Below are 21475 nucleotides of genomic sequence, written 5' to 3'. Positions count from 1 at the left end.
TGGGGAGAACAGTGCCTGTGTGTGAGAGCAGCATGCAGAGCCACTTGTGCATCTCTGCCTAGGACACAGACTTGCTACTGGCTGCTTTCGGGGCACAACATGGTCTGAGGTACCAGGACAGATGGGAAGCCAGCCCTAGAATCCCTATTGCTCTGCTGGTAAGCCCGTGCCCAACCTGGCACACCAATACACTGCACCAGCCCTAAACCTTGAATTAAGGCAACCAAGGTGACCGATATACTCCAGACCAGCGGTTCCCAACCTTTTTCAGATGGGGACCCATTTTGCCAAATCAGGAAGACTAGGTGAGGGCAATTCAAATGTGTGAATGGCTCCTTAAGAGCCACCTGGGAAGACACCTGGCGACCCTTTTGAAATATAAAGGTGACCCATATTTGCGTCCCCACCCATAGGTTGGGAAACCCTGCTCTAGACTGTGTCTCACAACAATCAATTTACTTTAATCCAAAGGAAAATTTGATGGCCTTACGTAAGAGACGCAGACAAAGTCCATTTGAGCAAGAGGCTCAGAAATCCTAGTGATTTCTGTGGTGGCCAGTCAAAATGATTATTAGTCAACTAAATCTGTGCTAGTAGGAGAAAAGTTTTTTTTAAAAAGTTACTCAATCTGCTGAGTCACTTGGAAGAGCCTGGAATGAAGCCTCCTTGCATGAAAAGTAAATACCTCTCTTTGGTGCCGTCTTGTGATCAATTTTCCTTGTGGTCCTTGATGACGGTTTTGATATTGATGATGCTGCGCTTTGAGAGGAGGTTTCAACGTGACTTCCAAACTGCTGACGCCTCAGTCTACTGTTATCTTCTAGTTTATCAAGTGCAGTTTTACGACATTGCTCATTGGTTGTCGTGTATAATTTACAAAACTTTTCACAATGAAAAAGTGAAATACTCTTTAATACAGTTTTAAGGGAAGCACACACATTAGTAAGCACAGGATAAATCTGGAATCTAGTTTCTCTTGAAGCACAATACTCATTTTATTTTCATGAATCAGAATGACCACTCTCAAGTGACATAGTAAAAATGGAGCCATGATTCCTTGGAGTGGTCACACTATAAAGTGAAAATAAAATATGAATTTCATTCCAACAGATGATTTATCATCTACTAGACATTTGTGGACTCATTTTTATGTCTAATTTTTAATGGAGAGTTGTTCTTTTTCAATAAAACTGTGTTTATGGTGCAAGTCTTTTGTGGAATGTTGATTGTTTAAAATTTAGTCATTGCTTAAGAGGTGCAGTTTGAAATAACATAAAACTGAAGAGTTATTCTACTTTAAAAAAAATAGATGCCAAATACATGCAATAACCTCCCACATCAAAGAAACTGTGTATTATCCACGAAAGAAATATAATATATATTTAAAAGGCATTTCGGTGCTAATCCATACTGAACATCCAGGCTTGCTTTCAGTTGCCACCCTTGACTTGCTACTGTTGCCAGTACCGGAACCAGGTTGTATCCTTGAACAAAACTAGGTTCACCAGTACAAAGTGACCTTTGTCTGAGGATATTGGAAGTGCATTGTGGGATGGAGCCAAAGAAGTAGTGCTCCTTAGCACAATGGGGACCATATCACCTACACCAGCCCTCTCTCCAGCCCTTGATAATCTGCAAGCCTCAAACTAACATCAGTAAGAGCTATTAATGTGGCTTAGGAAGTATCTGCAGAATTTGATTCATCCAACATCTCATACTAAACTATTGTCATCTTGTTTAGCGTACCTTGTTGTAATAAAGCTTGCCATTGCTATTTACATCTGCCAGTTTAGTGATGGCGTTCACTTCCTCTACAGTCATCTTCTCACCTCTCTGTGATAAACAGTTTAAATGTCAGCTCCTGCTAAAGAACACTATTCATGCACATCATTGATTTGAAGATTATCAAAGGAAATAGGTATACTTTAGCATTCTTTCCAGAAATCTTATCTGTAGCACATTTATATTGGTCTGAGTTTGAATCCCCAAAATAGTGATCAGACTGTAAATAATATTTTAATATATTTCAAACACTACTAAATACTTGGAAGATGAATACTTGGTAACTAAGTTCATGCAATTTCAAGATCCCATTCTACAAGCCTTCCATGTGTGGAAGTAATGCTGACTTTAGTAGGCATTCCATGCACTGAGGATTTGTAGCATCATAACTTACAGTCAATTAAAGTAATATTTATAGGGATCCCCTACCTGCTAGTGTGGTGTTCTGTCTTCCTCTATTGGAAACTAGACCAATTAGAGATTAACAAGTCCTCTATAACCTTAACTAACAGAGAGGTGGCTTTAGTTCATGCTGTAAAGGCTCATGCATTTAGCTCCAGGTTCATTCCCAAGTTCAATACCAGGGTTACATAAACTAATTAATGTATTACAACCAAGAGCTAATTTAATATTTTACATTTTAGTCACTTATTTAGGCTGTTTTATTAAGCCCATACTACATTATTTTACACTGGTTCCTTATGAAATGGTGGATTTACTTTAAATTAGACCTACTAATTTTATAGCTCTTCATGATGTTGACTATAGTTACATTCAAGACCAGCTCCTGTCATCTTGTGCTATACAGAGATCTGAGATCCCTGTTGTTGCTACTATCAATGTTTATGCTCATTCTGTGCCCGATGGTTAAGGATTCTGCCATCTGTCCATGTGGACCCTGCTACTGTACATAAAATGCACCATAGTCTGCCAATCAAAGAATACTATGGACTTTTAGTGAGTGGCAGTAGAGTCTATGTGGCCTGGCCACTTAATGAGCAAGAAGCTATTCCACTGTAAATTCACACTGCACTTTGTTATGCACTATGGTTCTAGCCCTATCATAGCTTACATTGTGCAACTTGATGAGGTAAGAGCCTAAACTCTTGTACGGCTACAGCAATGTATTTATTTTTTTGTCATGGCTGTAATGAGATCAAAGAGCCCATAATTATCATGTTTAGGAGGAAGGGAAATTATTTCTGAGCATGCATGAATGAGACAAAATGCATGAAGGGAGGATAGTAAATGAACAAACATCACTAAGTTAATGAAACAGTCTCAAAGGGCTGCAAAAAGTCCCACAAAGCAGAGAGTTGTATAGAAAATTGCTAGAACAAAAAGGAACTAGGCAGTAAACTTAGCAAGGGTTATGTGCTGCCAATTCTGCTGCAGCAGCTCAAGACAGCTAGTGTTTCCATTTTTAAAAAAAAGTAAATGAATTATTTTCCGGGTGATTTTAATCTATACAGACTGGAATTGAAAGAAATAGTTGGGTGGCCACTCAGCTTCAGGACTGAAAGGGGACAAAAATAAGAAAGAGAGAGAGAGAATTTGGATGACCAAGGGAGCATGACACAAACAAATAATTAAAAAATGCAGAATTTCCCCCCCTACAAAATCAAATTTTGAATATTTGGGATTGTTTCTGTGAGTCTTAAAATTTTAAATAGATTGGTTCTTCTACTATAATGATTTTCTGCAACTTATAACTCTATATCAAAATTTGTAATTTACCTTCCACGATACTTACCGTTGTTAGAATTTTATGAAGTTCAGTGTGCAAAATATATCCATCATTATTTACATCTACTTTTAAAAATGCTTTGAGCAGTTCGGTTTCTGTAGCTGGTTTTTCTTTTTTTAAGATATTACAAAAATCATCAAAATTTAGTGCGGTAGTTTGGGGAGTCCAGTATTTATGAATCACCTTCTGAGATGGATTTCTTCCAGCTTGTTGAAGCACTGTACAATAAAATATAATATCAACACTTCACAATTGACAGACACAATATATATGGTTTCCTCAAAATAGCCTTTAATCAGTTCATAGGTTAAAACAGATTTATTTAATCCAGTCAAGGGTAAATGTAGTAGGTGTGAATGATAAACCTTTGCTTAATTGCAATAGCTGTGACATAGAGGTAGACGCAATCCTGGGTTCCAGATTTAGTGCTATATGGTGGACCATCCTGTTCACCCACACTGGGAAGGAAAGAGGGTGAAAGGCTACCCATACCATTGGTAGCAGCATGTACATCAGTGAAGCCTAAGCCTCCAAAGGGGTACTATATGTTGGTGGAAATAGGCAGTGCCTTGGTTTCTTTCTCTCCCAATGCACTGAGTGGCATCCTGGGGAAGTACAAAGTGCCAAAAACAGGGTTGGCACACTCCTGTCACTCCCTCCTGCCACTTAAAGAGTCAAAGTCTTTAGAACTATATGCTTCTAGCCCTGTCACAGCTTACATTGTGCAACTTGATAAGGTAAGAGCCTGAACTCAAGAGTATAGCTACAGTCATGTAGTATTTTTGTCATGACTGTAATGAGATCGAGGACCCCATAATTATCATGTTTAGGAGAGAGGACAATTTAGCAGTACTGAGGCAAAGCCAAAGTCTAGCACTTAAGATCTAGTCAATGACTATTTCTTACTTGTGTGCATATAACTGCTTAACTTTTGTGAATAGTCCCATTGAGTTGAGACCGGCAGGATCACACTTTCAATACTCAATTAGGCAAAATATCCACAGATAAGGAAGATTCCTCCACACACAAGTAGCAAGTGTGGGATTTGGCCCACTGCATGTAATCCACAGGTTTTAATATTACAAACAATCTGTTATTTGTAAAGCTGCATATTCTGGACTAGATCCGTTTACTGAGGTCAACAACAGTCATTATATTTACTTTAATAGAACTGGGTCAGATTCTCAGTGCAGAGCCTACTATAAATAAGCTGTAGAATTATTTCTGTATCTATCAAATAGTTCATATTATATAACATGAATTTCAAATGCAAAGAAAAATAATTCTTAGTAAACCATTAAATAGTAAAATAAATAATTAATAAATATAATATAATAATAATAATTATTATTATTATTAATAATAAATTAGACAATAGTCTATCTGCAACAAGTCCCTCTGCTCCTGTGCATGGCAGTTGCAGAAGATGGACTAGCTATTTCTAGCTAGCTTCTGAGAAATCTTGCTTTCATTAGTTTATAATGGTGAAGAAGGTATTATCTTAAATGCAAACTAAACTCAAATATGATGTCTAGTTCATCAGATGTCATAACCCTCCACTCACTTCAGAGTATTTAGATAGTTTAGGAGAGTTAAGTAGATCAGTAGTTTGATTTTCATCCAGATCTGCAACGACTAGTCTACCAGCTCAGAGCTGTTCAGTAGCCTATTTGAAATGAGTTAGTCATATGATCACAATACTTAGTATATGGGCCATATAAAGAAAAAATCCCCCCCAAAACCCTTTTCATAAATGGCACCTTCGTTGCTAATCTAAAGTGTGACCATGCTCCTCTGCAGGTGGTTCCTTTAGACAACCATGGAGGCTGGTAAATACGGGGTAGCTTTTGTCTTTATTCATGGGTCTCTGGGGCACATAGCAACTGTTTTAGCATTTCTGTTTCAAGGCCAGCTAAGAAAGGGCAACTATTCTCAATGTGTGTTGTTATGCAGATAGCTCAGTATCCTGAGCTGTCAATCTAGCACCATTCAGGAGCTGATTATTCACATGACTGTATATGTTTTTTGATATACTGAAAGATGCTGCTACCTATATTGCTTATAATTCCGGGGAGATCAGTGCTTGCTGCAAACATATCTCCCAAGACATATTTTTGAAAGCCTGTTTAGACTGCATCTTTTATTGATGTTTCTTTAGTAACTGCTTTCTGTTAAATGCCTGAGTAACAAGATAGGACATTACAGTGCATTCAGTGAGCAACTACAGCTCCTCTAAGGTTTTGCCAGAACAGGCTCTAAATGACTAGCACAGTTTATGTTATTAACCAAACATCATATAACCACAGATGCTTCAATATTCACACCTCTGACTGGATTCTTTGCCAGGATTTACGCTAAGCTTTTACATAAGCCTATAATAACTCTTAACACTTACAAGTTTAAAAGAAAAAAAGTTCACACACAGCTCTGAGAAGACTGGGAGCCTGAACTAGTAATTGCCCTTTCTTAGCTGACCTTGAAACCAAAATGCCAAAACACTTGCTATGTGCCCAAGTGGCACATGGATAGAGATGAAAGGCACAGCGTATATAAAAGGGATGACATTTGTTCACACCACTCTTACTTTAAAACCATCATTAGGATGTTATACAGGGGCTCCTATCTTAACCCTGACAGTCTGCATAAGACTGAGTCACATGCAGAAAGAGTATGCGTGTTAGAGAATGGTATTTCAAGTACTGACATTTGTATTTGGACAGAAGCTGTCAACCTGAAACCATCAGAGTACCTCAGCAAGCACACATCAGTTTACATGCTAACTGGCTTTCCTGGCAGAAAACTCAGCTGTTGTAGATCTGGACTGTACTAAGATGAAAGAGAGTGAAAATTAGAGATATTAAAAACTGCCTAAAATAGTCAACTGGTTAAACTATTTGTTTAACCAGTTAATTGGGAAGAGGGCTACTCCGGCCCCAGCCTGCCGTGCCCCAGCCGTGGGCAAGCGGGTGCTACTCTGGCCTGCAGGCAAGAGAAAGGGGAGTATTACTCCTACTAAGCCTGCCATGGCCAGCAGGCCAGGCCAGTTAACCAGTTACCTTGTAAACAGGCCGAAAAATCACCTGCTTACCAGTTAATCGGTTAACCTCTTACATCCCTAGGGAATAGCTGGAGATAATGAGTTTTGTGCTGAGGAAAAGAGGAGCACAGTGCCCCTAAATATTATGCCTGACCATAGTGTGGCAGAACGCTGCTTCATTTTAATTTTTGTTTGTTCTGTGCTTTCATGACCTCTGCAATCTTATACAAAGATGCCATTCCCTGATGTCATAATCTACTATTGATAAACCCATAGCAAGCAACACCACAGTATTGCCAATTCCAATTTGAAAGGTTCAAAAATCGTGTTAGCTGTAACACCATGAGAGGGTTTGTTTGTTTTTTTAAAATAATAGATTTGGATTCTTTTTATTTGCCTCCTGGTTTTTAGGCTTTTCTAGGATACATGTTTTCAAGCTTCTCTCTACAACCATGAAACTTTTATTTAAAAAAAATAAGTTACATTTTTTTTCTTAATCATAGGAGTCCACATACTGTACTGGGGCTTTAAGAAAAACACCAAATACTACATGCGAGAGTAAACTTGCAAGAGCTGGCAACACCACCACCACCACCACATTAGCTTAACAGATTTCTAGATGGAACTGTGAAACTTATTCGAAATATCCATTTAACATAATAACTAATGAAAACATTTTAAGTAAACTAATTCCCAGTCCCTGGCCCAACTTAGAAATCATTTCCCACCCCTCAACTTACTGTGTAAATTGTCATTTTCATAGTTCCACCTAGTTAGCTGTGGATCTTCCAGTTATTTCTGTAGACTCTAAGTTTCATAATTTTCAATCAAATATTCATATTACTATTACGGACTACTTTTACCAAACCAAAAAGATACGCTGCTGGAATGAGGAGGAAGACACCTAATCACACATCAAAGTTAAATAATACTGATAAAAGAATAGAACATCTGCCTTGAAATTCAGGAAACTGAAAAGTACTTAAGGTACATTTGCATTGTGAAAAATTAATGTAATTCTTATAAAACAGTGAAGCTATTAATTTATGCACAAAACATATTCAGCCATCAAATGTGGTGCTCTTAAATAACTCACTTAGTCTCCCAATAGCTGTCAGGTAGTACTGATTTTTGTTCATTCAGAGTGGCAATTTAGGGGCTTGTCTTCGCTACACATAGATCGACCTTGGAGCACTCTCTTGTTGACTCCAGTACTCCCCAAGATGAGAAGAGGCCGGACTAAGGGGTGGGCGAGCCGGGCAGCTGCTCAGGGCACCAACCTATGGGGGGCACCTGATGGCAGCTGTAAGAGGAGTGCAGCGTCCCTTATAGCTGCCATCAGGCGCCACGCGCCCAGCCCCCCCATTCCCATGGCACCGGCCAGCAGCGCCTTTCTCCCCACGGCCGCGGGGCCCTGCACAGCCAGGCACAGCCCGCCCTGGGCTGCACGCCAGCAGCGGTGGCTGGGCAGCGCATGCGCCGTGCGCCCCGGGGGCAGGCCCGCACATGAGCCGTGCGCCCTGGGGGCGGCACCGCACGCTCGGGCCCGGGGCGCCAAAATGGCTTGGGCCAGCCCTGGACTCAACAAGAGAGCATCAGTCACCAACGTTACCGCATGAAAGACACTACGAGAAGTATATTGACTTCAGCTACACTATTTGCGTAGCTGAAGTTACGTATCTTAGAATGATGGAGGGGCGGAGTGTAGACTTGGCCTTAGAAGTGAAAGGCTCTATATCTTGTTCCCACTTCCATGAATCATCCAATATCTAGTAATATACATTAAGAATTTGAAGAAAATGAAAAATACTGAGAAAAAATATTTTTACAAACTATGTGGAAAACTATTATACATTTTATAATAGGTATAAACCTTGTAAGTGTCTTTATAGATATAGCCACTGATGCTTGAAAAAACAAACCTCACCAAGAACAGCCTGAATCATTAAAAGAAACTATTGTGACTGAGCTCCAACTGCCAGGTATGTCCAACAAATGAAATGCTGGCTGTTGGTTTGAACATCTACCACTGTAATCTTTGCACTCAAAATTCAAGTAAAGAAAATTATCTCCTACTTATTACCTAAACACAGTTGTTCTTTTGATTTAATGTTTTCTAAGCTGCTTTTAAAAACAGCTAGGTAGGCTGCTCTGCAGTTCATATAAAAGGTCTCCTCTTCAGAATACTGCGATTTCTTTGCTTGAGAACTTTCGGAGAGTACGATTTTCTGACTGGAGAGGGATGCATTACTTCCAGGACTGCTGGCCATTCTGTGAATAATACAAACATATTTAAAGTTTGTCACTTTTGCTTTCTCCCCTCACACACAGATTCAGTTAAACTATCTGTGAAGCTGTTTCCCTGGCTGTAAAATGGGGGTATTGCTGCTGAACTTCCTTTGTAAAGTGTGTTGAGATCCATGCATTTAAACCATGTAGGTACTATTATTCATTATTTATCTATACTGAATGCAAACACAGCAGCAAATTTTCAGATACCATATGAGGTGATGTCAGGTGAGTTTGACAGACCTTGGTGACAATGCACAGGTATAACGGTAACCTGGAGAGGCCCCAACCAGTGATGAACCCCCACAATTATATTAGGCACTATACAGAGTAAGACACAATCTCAGACTCAAAAAGCTAACAGATTTAACTCAAAATGCTATATGGAGATGTAAAACACATTTGAAAAAGCCGGGGAGTAGGGATGTAAAAGAATAGTTGATTAGTTGACTACCCAATACGCTTAGGCTTATCAGATAGTTGAGTTGACTACTTGAATTTCCCTCCCCACTTGCTGCCTCTATGTCAGAGGCAACAGCGTAGGTGGGGCCAGGAGAGGCTACTCCAGCAGCAGCTCCTGTCCACGGCCAGCCCCGGCTGCCACGAACAGAGGGGCTGCTGGACCCGGCATGGGCCAGGATGGAGCAAGCCCAGTTCAGTCCTGGCTTGTGCTGGGTCTAGGAGCTACCCTTGCTGCGGCTCTGCGGTTTAAATGTAGTAGGAGATGGACTGCCTGTGCACCCAGCTCTTACTACATTTAAACTGCAGATCTGCAGCAGGGATAGCTCCTTAGCACTTTCCCTTATTGACTAATCGTGTAGTCAATACAAATTGTATTGATTGCATGATTACCCAATTACCCGTCTCCTAATAGCCTTATCAGGGAGGTAGGAAATAATTATAAGACAAGCACTGTAATAAATGTACATGTTAAAAGTCCTCATATTGTATGGCATATAGATTGGCTTCTTTGCAAGCTTCTTATTACCACAGACTAGCTGTATCTGGAATAGCGATGTAAAATCTTGTTTAATCAGTTAATTGGTTAACGGTTAAGTGGAACTGATTAACTGCTTAAACAGGAGTGGACGGAGGACTGTTCCAACCTGGTGGGCGTGGTTGGGCTGGAGTGGGCCTCCTGCTGCGGCGTGGCAGGCCTCGCCAGCCGGGAACGCACCCCACTGGTGGCACATTGGGCTGCTCAGGCCAAGCCAAGCTCACCTCTCCACTGCATGGGCGGGGGGCTGCTCTGGCCAGGCCATGCCCACTGTGCTCCAATTAACTGGGTAATTTGGAGACATATTTGTAAGAGTAACGGTGCACTAAAGGATTATGGTTCGATGCCTCTGTGTTGCTTATGTTACTGTGTTTTATTCATCCTCACAAATCTGAAACCCAGCAGATTAGAAACCATTAGACCGATCAGTTCCACACTATTTCAGCAGAGAAAATCTGCTAGAAAAAATATATTTTGCATTCAAGATTAAAAAAATGTAAGTTAATAAAGTTATTTGTCAGGCTTAAAGCCCATATTTGGGAGAATTTTTCCCTAGGTATAATTTCTTAAAAAGCATGTCCATCAGTGGAAACTATTAAAATTGTACACACCCATCCTTCAAACACATAAAATTAAGTATATCCATTCAAATCAATGGAACTATTTGGATACTGAAAATTAACTACGTCTTAAGCATTTGCAGCATTTAAGACCTTAAAACTACAACAGTATCCCCACAAAAATGCACAAAACAGAATGGGGAAAAGTCCAAGTTTTTTTTAAATAATTGAAATAATTCAAGGCAATAACACCTTTTGCTCATAAACAGCCAGTGAACTTCAACAGTTGTTTTCGTCTTTACCAAAGGTGATTAAGGTTTTTAGAAGGCCATCACGGAGGGACACTAAATTGTGCTGTACTGTTGGTCTAACAGCCTCTAACATTATTTTACCCAGTGTTGACTTCTGAAAATATATTCTTGTATAATAAATTGAATACCTCAAGTTCAACAACAAGATAACGGCCTAGCTAGGGTCCCCTTCAGGACTCATTGGATTCTTACTCAGGAGGGCTAAATCACTCGCACTTTCTTGAGTTATATAGGTCTTTTCCACTTGGGAAAGAAAGATAATAATCGCTTATCATGGATGAAGTACCCTATTTGTAATACACAGACCGCCTGCCTGACACTTTCATATTACACTGGCATTAGAAGGACCCCATAGGGACACAGTGATGCAGTCTGGTTACTGCAAACGGATGTCACTATAATTAAGCACCAGTGTTACATTCACAAAATGGAAGTGGGTTAAAGTCAAGGAGGAAAAGGAGAATAAATGTTAATTTTCCTGTAACTAGCTTTATAAAATATGAACTGTTGTTTATGCCCCTCAGCCCACTCATTACCAACCAATTTATTATTGGCACAGCAGCTACGCACAAAGGTGCTGCCAATGTTCTTTGAAGTCTAGTGTGCAATAGTTTCCCACTGAACTGGGGGAAGCTCCACGGCTTGGGTCATTAAAATCTCAACTGGACATATGATGCAGCACTAATATATATATACAGTAAAGAACCATTGTGTTTCAGAGGACATGGGAGGGACCAGATGATATTACAGTTCTCGCCAAGATTCCTGAGAAAAGAAGACTGAGATGGGATCTGATAACAGTCTTCAAATATGTTAAAGACTGTTACAAAGAAGATGGTGATCAGTTTTCCTCTGGGCCGACCAAGGTTGCACAAGAAGTAATCAGTTTAATCTGCAGCCAGGGTGCTTTAAATTGGATGACAGAAGAAACTTCCTAAGTACCAGGGTAACTAAGCACTAGACTAGTCTTCCAAAGGAGGTTGTGGCCTCCCCATCCTTGGAAGTTTTTAAGAATGGGGTAGACACACACATGTCAGGCATGGCCTAGTTCAGGGGTCAGCAACCTATGGCTCACTTAGGAGCCAAATAAGGCTCGTGGCTTGAGCTCTGTTCCCCTCTCCTCACTTCCCCCCAACCCGTAATGAGGAGCCTGTGCTGGCGATCCAGCATTGCGCGCCCTGCAAGATTGGATCCAGAGCTTCCTGGATGGGGGGAGAAGGGGAAGCCCTGAGGATCCAGCTTGCAGGGAAGCATATGTGCTGCTTCTCCGCTCCCCACAGCAACACACATGCTTCCTTATCCATCCTACCTTCCCCTGTACTCCGGGGAGGCAGAACACAGGAGCTGTGCAGCCCTCTCTGCCTGGTGATCACCAGAGAGAGCCGGATATGGTGGTGCTGCACATAGAGCATGTAGGCATTGTGGGGAGAGGGAGCTGGAGCTAAGATGGCGGCGGAGGATCCAGACTTTGGGAATGAGGAGTAGATGGATTTCCTAAAGGAGCAGAATGTGCCAGCACTGCCTGCAGATCCTGCCAGAAAGCCACTCGTCTCTGAAGACCAGCAGATACCGGTGGAGCTCTCCTACTCCCTCCTCCAACACCCACCAGTACCCTGTCCCTGCTCCCTCTGCCCTCGCCAGACACCCACCCGTACCCTGTTCCTGCTCCCGACCAGACACCCACCAGCAAGCACCCTGCTCCTGTCCTCTTTCCGCTGGCCAGACACCCACCTGCACCCTGCTCCTGCCCCCTACCCCCTGGCCAGACATCTACCCCCAGCTTGCTCCTGCACCCTACCTCCCACCCAGATTCTGCACCCCCATCCCTATCCCACTTACTGGCAGCTCTGCCCTGCACACTGAACCCCTCATTTTTGGCCCCACCCCAGAGGCTGGGGGGGTGGGGGGGCACAAAATCCACCAACCCTGGAAACTCAGAAGGGGCCTTGAATCTCAGTCCTCCCTGACCTCCTCCCCCCCACCCATGGGGCTGGAGCACCAGGGGTGTGAGGTGTCTCAGTTGGGGGCCACATTAGTGAGGGTTGGATGGCTTTGGAGGTATTGTTTTTTTGCTTCTCACTTGTGTAGTCGCCGACTGATTTTCCTGTGGGACATTGGCCCCTGACCCAAAAAAGGTTTCCATCCCACCCCATAAATAAAGACAATGTTGAAACCTTTTGTGTTGGACATAATATTTTACTTTATTTAAAAATGAAGCCGGGTCAACAAGCCCACAATTGAGGCCCAGACCCCATCTGGCCAAAGCATCATAACATTCCTGCACCCGTCCATACACCCCAACCCTGAGCCCATCATATACCCAACCCCCCTGCCCATAGTCCCTCATACCCCCATATTCCCAAAATCCATCATCCCAATTCCACAGCCCCCTGCCATAACACTCCTGCGCCACCCACACACCCCAAACCTGTGCCCTGAGCCCATCATACACCCATCCCCCCTGCCCTCAGCCCCTCCTGCACCCCAACCCAAACTCTTGCACCCCCACATCCCCAGCCTCCACCATAAGATTGACAGAAGATATCCTGAAAGCCTGCATGAAGCTGGATTTGACCAGTTATGATGTAAACTTCAAAGTTATGTATGAAAAGAGGCAGCAGTGGAAGTCCCATTAAATAAAGTCCTTGAGTACAATGTTTCATTTATGCTATTATTAATCATTATGTCAATTATCAATCATATTAAGTTGTATATTTTCAGTCATTCAAATGGGCATTTTTAAATGGCTCTTTGTAGGCCACTTGTTCTGAATCTTGAGTAGGTTGGCTCTTTGGTTTCAAAAGGTTGCTGACCCCTGATCTAGTTTTACTTTTTCCCTGCCTGGCTGCAGAGGGCTGGACTAGATGGCTGCGTCTAGACTGGCAAGTTTTTCTCTCATGTAAGATTGTCAGTGTTCTTGCGGAAATACTATGCTGCTCCCGTTCGGGCAAAAGCCCTCTTGCACAAAAGCATTTGCGCAAGAGGATCAGTGTAGACAATGCGGTACTGTTTTGCGCAAAAAAGCCCGATGGCGAAAATGGCGATCAGGGCTTTCTTGCGCAAAACCTTGTCTAGATTGGCACGGACGCTTTTCTGCAAAAAGTGCTTTTTTTAATCTAGATGTTCTTTTCCGCAAATGCTTTTAACAGAAAAGTTTTCCGTTAAAAGCATTTGCGGAAAATCATGCCAGTCTAGATGTAGCCGAAGAGCGCGCACCCTTTCCCTTCTGATCTGATCACATCTATGGTGTCTATAGTCTAGTTCCGTGGTCACCAACCAGTAGATCGCGATCTACTGGTAGATCTCAGGGGCTCTAAGAGTAGCTCTTGAGCCCTCTCTGAACTGCACACCTGCGCAGTGCATTTACATTAGATTTCCTCATTTGAGGAGTAGCTACTCACCAAGCAACAACACAGGTGAGTAGCTGCGAGGAATGGTGGGAGCTGGGAGGTCGGGAGGGCTGAAACACCCCAGCCAGCTGACTGTGGCTTTCAGCTGAAAGAGGCTGCCCTGTGCTCTAGCTGATCGGGCTGTTTCCCCTCTGCGCCTGCCCATGTGGAGCTTGGTGCACCCTGGCTGAGCGCCATGGCCAGCTGGCCGGGCAGCCACTTCTCTTCCCTCCAGCCCGGCTAGCCCGGCTGCCCTGCACTCAGCCCAGGGAGGATGCGTCTAGCTCCAGCTGTGCTGGAGCAAGCTTCCCGGGCTGAGCGCAGGGTAGCCGGGCAGAAGCGAAGAGAAGCTGCTTCCCGGCCAGCTGGCCATGGTGCTCAGCCAGGGTGCACCAAGCTCCACGTGGGCAGGCGCAGAGGGGAAGCCGCCCGATCAGCTGGAGCGCAGTTCAGCCTCCTCCGGGCTGAAGGCCACAGCCAGCAGTCCAGGCAGCTTCTTCACTGCACCAGCCCACTGGAGCGTGGTGCACCCTAGCTGAGCACCACTTCCAAATGTGGAAAAACCTTTTAAAAAAGCAGCAGTATAAGGATTGGGGATAGCAAGTGATGGAGAGGAGGAGAATAGAGAGGGTGGGGCTTCAAGGAAGGGGCGGGGCGGTAGATCTTGGCTTGGTCTGTCATTTAAAAAGTGATCTTGGGTGTAAGAAGGTTGGAGACCACTGGTCTAGTTTCTTACCTCACCCCCATAGGAAAGGCAAACCTCGCAGGTCCCACCCCTTTGGGAGCAAGAAGCTCTCTCGTTATTAAGCCTCTTCCTCAACAGCCCCCGCTGCTGAGCGCAGACGCCTGTTTCTGGGCGATTTCAACCTCAGTTGAAGGCAATTAACAAAATCCCCCCCCTCAGGCGATCAACCCCCCCCAGCGCATCCCACCTCCCGCGCCCCTCGCGGGTGGAAGGCGCCGCAGCAGCGCGCCCCGGGCTGGGCAGAGCTCGGCGCAGGGAGGCTGCCGCCAAGGAGGGCGGGGGCCGCCTGCTCCTGCCAGCTGAGGGGACTTTGCCCCCTTCTCCCACCCAAGGTACATTTCCACCCCCCCCCCCCCCAGTAGCGAGCAGGGCAGGCGGCTCCCCCCGCGCACGGGACGGGGCAGCACGAGAGAGTGTGGGGGGGGGCGGGGTTCCCCCCTCCCCGGGCTAACCTGGGCGGCTCCTTGGTTCGTACCTTTCCCCGGCCCGGGCCTGCTGCCGCTGCGCACCCTGCCCCGCGCCGCCCCCGGCCTACCAGGAGCCGGCCGCTTCCCCTGGGCGGCGTTTCCAGCCGGCGGGGTTTGGGTGGGACACGCCGGGCGGGAAGTCCCGGAGCGGCGGGAGCGCTGCCGTCATGCCGTAGGTAGCGGGCCAGGGGGCATGCGGGGGAGCTGGGGGGTTGGCGCTGGGCGAGCGGAGGCGCGATCACTGACTTGAACCCGAGCCGGCTCGGAAAGGGCGGGGCGGGCTCTGGCCGCACGCTCAGACTCGGGGCTGCCTCACGGGCCGTGGGTCTTCACGGCGCTGCTAGGCGGTTGGTTGCTTTTTTTTAAGTTTTCCCGCTGAATAAGGGCAAGTTCTCCCAGGGCAGGGGCGGGCAATGATTTCCGAGGGGTGGGTGGCTCCAGGAGGTCGTGCGACAGAGGCTGGGTGCAGAAGGGAGCTCTGCGGGGGTGCAGGAGAGGGCGTAGGGTCTGAGAGGGGGTTCGGGTGAAGGAGGGGGTTGTGACCTGGGGCAGGATCCAGGGGGGTGGGTGTGGGTGCAGGAGAGGATTTCGGCTTGGGGAGAAGTGTAGGAGGGCGGGCAAGCTCTGGGAGGGATGAAACTGGAGCAGGGAGTTAGGGGAGGGAGAGACTGGGGTGCCACAAATTGTCTCTGGCTTAGAGGTGCTTACTAAGGTGGCTCCCAGCCAATAGCCCAGCAGGACCTTCAGACAGGGAGATCCAAAGGCCTGGCCAGTCAGAGCCAGCCCAGAGGCTGTATCTTGCCAGCAGTCCTAGAGTCTCTGAGTCATTACAGATGCCAGCGTGTGTAATGGCAAGACTTTCAAATTTGCTTTAAAGTTTGGCAGCTAAATAATTGACTATTTCCTCTAGCACCTCCACCTATTTCAGTGCTGAAAACAGTGATATGCAACCTACATTAGTGAGTCTCATGAGTGGCCCTCCTTCATCTCAGTGGTCTGCAAGATTGTTGTAACCAAGACCGTGTCCCGGGATAGGGTAATTTTGCTAACTGCACTTCTGCACCTAGAATTTGGGGCATGGCAATTGAATCCTGACATATCTTTGACTGGATTCAGTGGGCCTGCATAGCTCTCACAGTGTTGTGTGGAATTAGCATGCATCTCACTTTATGTGCCCTTGTTTTATATGTGTCACTTTAGCAATATTGGTAAAAAAACCTTAACAGACAGAAACCAATATAATTTAGCAACCTTGCACATGGGCAATGATAAGCAAAATATCATTGTGGGCCTCATATAGAGCCCTGGTGAGTTGCAGATTGCCCACCACTGGCTTATTGTGAAGTTACCCCAATTTGAAAATGTTAAGCATTTCTACTTAGAGGGCCACCAAAATTCAGCTAGTAATTTTCTAGACAGCTCTCATCACACTGCACAGTAGCAGGGTTGGAAGAGGAGATTTTGATTCAGAATGCCAGAGCAAGCCCCTTACTTGATTGCAGTACATGAGCACATTCCTCATTTTACTTGAGTATATGTGTTATATTTCAGTTCAAAGCTGGAAAATAGTAATGTTTTTTCTTCAAATTTTCCCTGCTGATATGCCATTTTTCCTTCCTGTTTTTCTAACATGTAAATACCTGCTGATTATTCATTTAATGAGAGCCAAATAGAGATTTTTAGTAATGTAGCCTATTGAAAAGTCAATTGCAACTAAAAACTTTGTGAAGTCTTGTTATGTTGTCTTAACTGTGAAATCGGATTGTATTAAGCTGAAAATACATAACCCATATTTATACAAAAAGATTACACACACATTTTCTCAATTTAAATGCTGTTTTCACACTGCTGTGGGGTGGAAACTAAAGATTCTTTTTGGGGCACATTTTTGTATTTCTACTAACAATGAGAGAAATGTATTCTAATTAAATGTACCTTCCTTATTACAGTCTTCATGCTGTCATTTCTTATAATAGGATATGGTATAGGACACTTTTGGCTTATGAATCCGCCTCTGATCTGCTGCACACCCTTTCTATATTTAGTTTCTTACAATACTCATCACCATGTTTTTGTAAAACTTAATGTCTACAAAGTGAGTTAAAAAATAGTAAGGTTGAAACTGTGAGTCAGTGGTGTCTATAAATGCATTGTGATCTCAAAATAAATTCTCCATTAAGGGACACAGCCATTTCATCAAGCCACGTACTCCTTCTTTACTTACTACCACCTCACGTAAATACCTTTCTTCACTCGTTTTTTAATATAATTTGCTTAAATACATGCAAAGTTTAAAGGTACATCTTTTTGTACCAGGAGACTGGAAAATATCACTTCCTTATAAAGGGCTAGATGGTGAAACCCATACTCAGAGCAGTTACTCACACAAAATAAATAGGAGTACTTTTGTAAGTAAATGCTCACCAGTGTTAGCAAGAGACTTTCAATCTGGCCTATAAGAATTTTTCAATATGTTATAACAAGCTATAGCTATAACGTTTTTTTAGATTGGTAAATATTATGTGTAAAGTATAAGTTGCTAGTATGCCTGTACTTGCATAAATGCATACCACCACCATTTACTGTGCACAGTTAAGAAAACAGAATGAGAAGTGTCCCTGGAGATTTGAGGTCAACTTGAGGCTAGGGGACTCAGGTAAATGAGCCCTCTTGGACACTAGTTTCATATGCTAGCTTTTTCCTTCCTCTTCCTTATTTGTGCAGACTGTGACTTTTAGGGCACATCTAGACTTGCTTTCACTTTCGAAAGAAGATAAGCAAATTTGGTGCAAATTTGCATATCTTCTTCTGATTGCTTTTTTGAAAGAGGTTCTTTCGAAAAAGAAAGTCTAGACATGGTTCTTTCGAGGAAAAAAAACCCTTTTGTATTTTTTAAGGAAGAACGGTTATTTCGAAAAAGGGTTTTTTTTCTCGAAAGAACCACGTCTAGACTTTTTTTTTTCGAAAGAACCTCTTTCAAAAAAGCGATCGGAAGAAGATATGCAAATTTGCATCAAATTTGCATATCTTCTTTGAAAAGTGAAAGCAAGACTAGACGTGCCCTTACTGTCCTGGTGCTGTAGTAACTTTGTGCAGCCATGGGAAGAAGAGAGTTGGAACTAACGGAAGTAATGCTGCTGCCCTTTATATCTTAAGATGTGTCTAGACTACAGGGTTTTGTCAACAAAAGTCCACTTTTGTAGACAAAACTATACCTGCGTCCACACTGCTGTCGAGTTATGTCGACATAATGTCGACGTAATTCAGCAGTTTTGTCGATGGCTGTAAACTTCATTCCATGAAGAATAACTCCTTTGTCAACATAGTTATGTCAACAAAAGGCAGGTGTGGACGAAGGGGAGAAGTTATGTTGACAGAAAAGGCCTCCAGGAAGAACCCCTGGTAGACACTCCTGCCACAGCTTTCAACTCTATTGTTCCTGCCTGCAGCCATCTTTAAAAGGCACAGGCACCCAGAATCTGCAATCTGGCAACAAGCCACCTCCAGAGAGGACCCTGACTGAGCAGCTCTGTTGTGTGGTGAGCCATGTCCCAGGGACAAGCCGCCCAAGACCCTCCCTGACTCTTCCAGGGACTCATCCCCCTGGGAAGCAAGGGGCACCAAATGGCGGGCACTCTTCTGGTCAGGGCCAGAAATGAAAGCCCTCCTGGAGCTGTGGGCCAAGGGGGAGGCTCTTCAGCTCCCTCAGAGCAGGTACAGGAATGCTGACATCTATGGCCAAATGGCTGACAGCCTGGCTAGGAAAGGCCACCATCCCCGAACGGCACCACAGGTCAGGGCCAAAGTCAAGGAGGTCGGGCAGGGGTACATCAACACAGCTCCCACTCCGGGGAAATGGCACACACCTGTGCATATTTCGAGGAGCTGGACAGGATCCTGGGGCTAGGGGAACCCTTGTCTCCTGAGCGGCTGGTGGAGTCTGGGTTAGAGACCCTTGCTCAGCAGCAGTTGCAACAGCAGCTTGAGAACCTGGAGCTCCTAGAGGAGGAGGAGGAGGAGAACAGCACCCGGAGCACCCAGGAGCCAGATGCCCAGGCACAGGAGGCCTCCCGGGCAACTTCGGACACCGGGGAGAGAACATCAGGTGAAGGTCCAACACACACAGGGCAGGGCAGGCGGGAGCAAAGTGCACGGTGCAGTACTGTGACATGTCATGCTGATCACAGCCTGGGAGGAAGGGGAGAACACCCACGGCTGCCCTCAGGGACAGCCATCATACCCCTGCATCCTCACGGCTGCTAGTTACCACCTGCTCCTGCAGGAAGTGATTCCAGGGGCAGGCATGGGTCTGGGACGCCGGGATTGCCTCACAGCTGCAGGCCTCTCAGTACTCTGCAGGAACCCCAACCGTGGCCTGACACTTGTTTGTGCTGCTGGGCCATGGGATGTGTGCGGGGGGGGGGGGGGGGCAGGATGGTGTCCTGCACACTTTCTGGGCTCCAGGAAGACTGTGGCTGTGGGCCAGGCCACACCATGCCTTACTGAGACGCACATGAGCAGCCTCTGACCCTAGGACAGGCACTGCCTGCTGACAAGAAGGAGGGCATGCCCTCAGGGAAAGGGTGAGTATGCATGACTGATGACTTTTCCCTCTTGTCCTCCACAGCCGGAGCAGTTGATCGGGAGGGGGGGTGCCCTACCTGCCCCACCACCCAGATGGCTGCAGGGAACCTGGCGGCACTGGCGCACCCACTTAGACCTCGTGTGCAAGCATGTTGGAGTCCTGAAAAGGATGCAGGACTCAATGGAGAGGAGGTTGGAGGCAGAGGCCGAGTGGTGCCAGCAGTTGCTGGCTGAATTTGCCTAGCAGCACAGGGACATCTGCGCAGCAATCCAGGAGGCCATGGTCTTCCCCAGTCCTGTGCCTGGTCCTGCCCCTTCTCCTCAGCCCCTGCCATCCTAGACTCAGGTCCAGCCCCACCTCCTGCCCAGCCCTCTGCTGTGGCAGCCCGCACGTGCAGCCGGAGGCAAGAAGGTCTCCGGAGCCAATCTGCCAGGGGCTCTTCCTCCAGGCAGCCCCCTCAGCCCTGAGTTTACCTCCCCCCTGTCTGGTTGACATTCCCCCTTCCCACCAGTGACAGTAACTGAGGGAAGCACTTCCTTTGTTTACAGTTTATTTTTTCTGCACAAAAGAGTTTTGTATTTTCTCTGAAAAAAAGAGTTATTTATTTCTCTGAACAAAAGAGTTTATTTTATTTTGTCAAAAAATCAACCGTGCAATAAACAGTTGAAATGTTTTCACCCACATTTGTCTCTGTTCTCAGTGTGTGAGGAAGGAGTGACTGTGGGGTCAGGAGGGGTTTTGGGAGGAAGGCACCGGGGGCATGGGGCAATCCCACATTTGGAAGGCCCTGGGGAAACTCATTGGCCTCCATGGGAGAATTGCTCCCCCAGGGCTTCTCAGATTTGCAAGCCCAGCTGGTGGGCTTACGGGATGGCAGCTGTCCGGGGCTGCTCAAAGTGCCTCCCCTCCACATCAGCCCATGTCCCCCATGCAGGGAGGAAAGCCTCCTCATTCCTCTCCACCAGGTTGTGCAGCCCACAGCATGCTGCAACCACATCGGGGATGTTGTGTTCCCCCCATGTCTAGCCGCGTGAGCAGGCACTGAAACCTGCCCTTCAGACGGCCAAAGGCGCACTCCACCTGGAAGCGAGCCCTATCGGGGGTGGCCAGCTTCCACACCGCAGTGGTGACGTGTTTCTCCAGGGGGATGGCAGGCCGCAAGTGGGTGTCCTGGCGTTGCAGGGCAAGAGTGAGCCATACACAGAGCTCCTGGAAGGTGGCCTTCCGCATGTGGAAGTTTCAGAGACACTGGTCATAGTCCCACTGCTGCAGCACTAGCTGGTCCCACCAGTCCAAACTAGTGTCCAGCCTCCAAACTTGCCTCTCCAGGAATAAGTTGCGGGGCAAGGGCAGCAGAGCTGCAGCCTGAGCGAGGGGCTCAAAGCTGGGCTCAGAATCCAGCTCTGCCACCAAGGTCATCATGCTCTCCTGAGCATGTTACAGAGCTTCCAGCAGCACGGTGGGGCCATTGCCTGCCCAGGGGCAGCTCAGGCTCCATGGCTAAAAAAGCCAAATTAACACACAAAGAGCGCAGTCTGGACGCTCTTTGTCGACAAAGCGATGTAG

The 21475-nt window shown here is 45.7% G+C and overlaps 2 protein-coding genes and 1 long non-coding RNA gene across 8 annotated transcripts in view; 2 read left to right on the top strand and 1 right to left on the bottom strand.

Annotated features, from left to right (window-relative positions):
* EFCAB7 (EF-hand calcium binding domain 7) overlaps positions 1–15522 on the bottom strand; it is a 45210-nt gene extending 29688 nt beyond the window's left edge. The window contains exons 1-5 of one of the 5 annotated variants that reach the window (XR_012905899.1): positions 15333–15477; positions 8650–8837; positions 3536–3747; positions 1747–1833; positions 686–881 (exon numbers count right to left, since the gene is read on the bottom strand). Coding sequence is in view for 4 of the 5 variants with exons in the window: in XM_075936150.1 (XP_075792265.1) it covers positions 686–881; positions 1747–1833; positions 3536–3747; positions 8650–8836 (682 nt within the window). In the remaining variant the exon portion in view is untranslated. Of the gene's footprint in view, positions 1–685; positions 882–1746; positions 1834–3535; positions 3748–8649; positions 8838–15309 lie in introns of all 5 variants that reach the window. The other 4 variants (XM_075936150.1, XM_075936148.1, XM_075936149.1 and 1 more) reach the window with 4 other exon arrangements.
* Positions 15407–21475, top strand: part of LOC112546122 (centromere protein R) — a 54695-nt gene continuing 48626 nt past the window's right edge. For both annotated transcript variants that reach the window (XR_012905900.1, XM_075936155.1), the window contains exon 1: positions 15407–15496. Coding sequence is in view for 1 of the 2 variants with exons in the window: in XM_075936155.1 (XP_075792270.1) it covers positions 15492–15496 (5 nt within the window). In the remaining variant the exon portion in view is untranslated. The remainder of the gene's footprint in view (positions 15497–21475) is intronic.
* On the top strand, positions 15687–20590 carry LOC142830557 (uncharacterized). The gene is made up of 2 exons (XR_012905901.1): positions 15687–19429; positions 19952–20590. It is a non-coding gene; the product is annotated as an uncharacterized LOC142830557 (long non-coding RNA).

The sequence above is a fragment of the Pelodiscus sinensis genome, chromosome 9, assembly GCF_049634645.1.
Source record: "Pelodiscus sinensis isolate JC-2024 chromosome 9, ASM4963464v1, whole genome shotgun sequence".
NCBI classification, from domain to species: domain Eukaryota; kingdom Metazoa; phylum Chordata; order Testudines; family Trionychidae; genus Pelodiscus; species Pelodiscus sinensis.
Note: the sequence above shows the minus strand (reverse complement) of the source record. Positions and strands in the feature narration are given on the sequence as shown.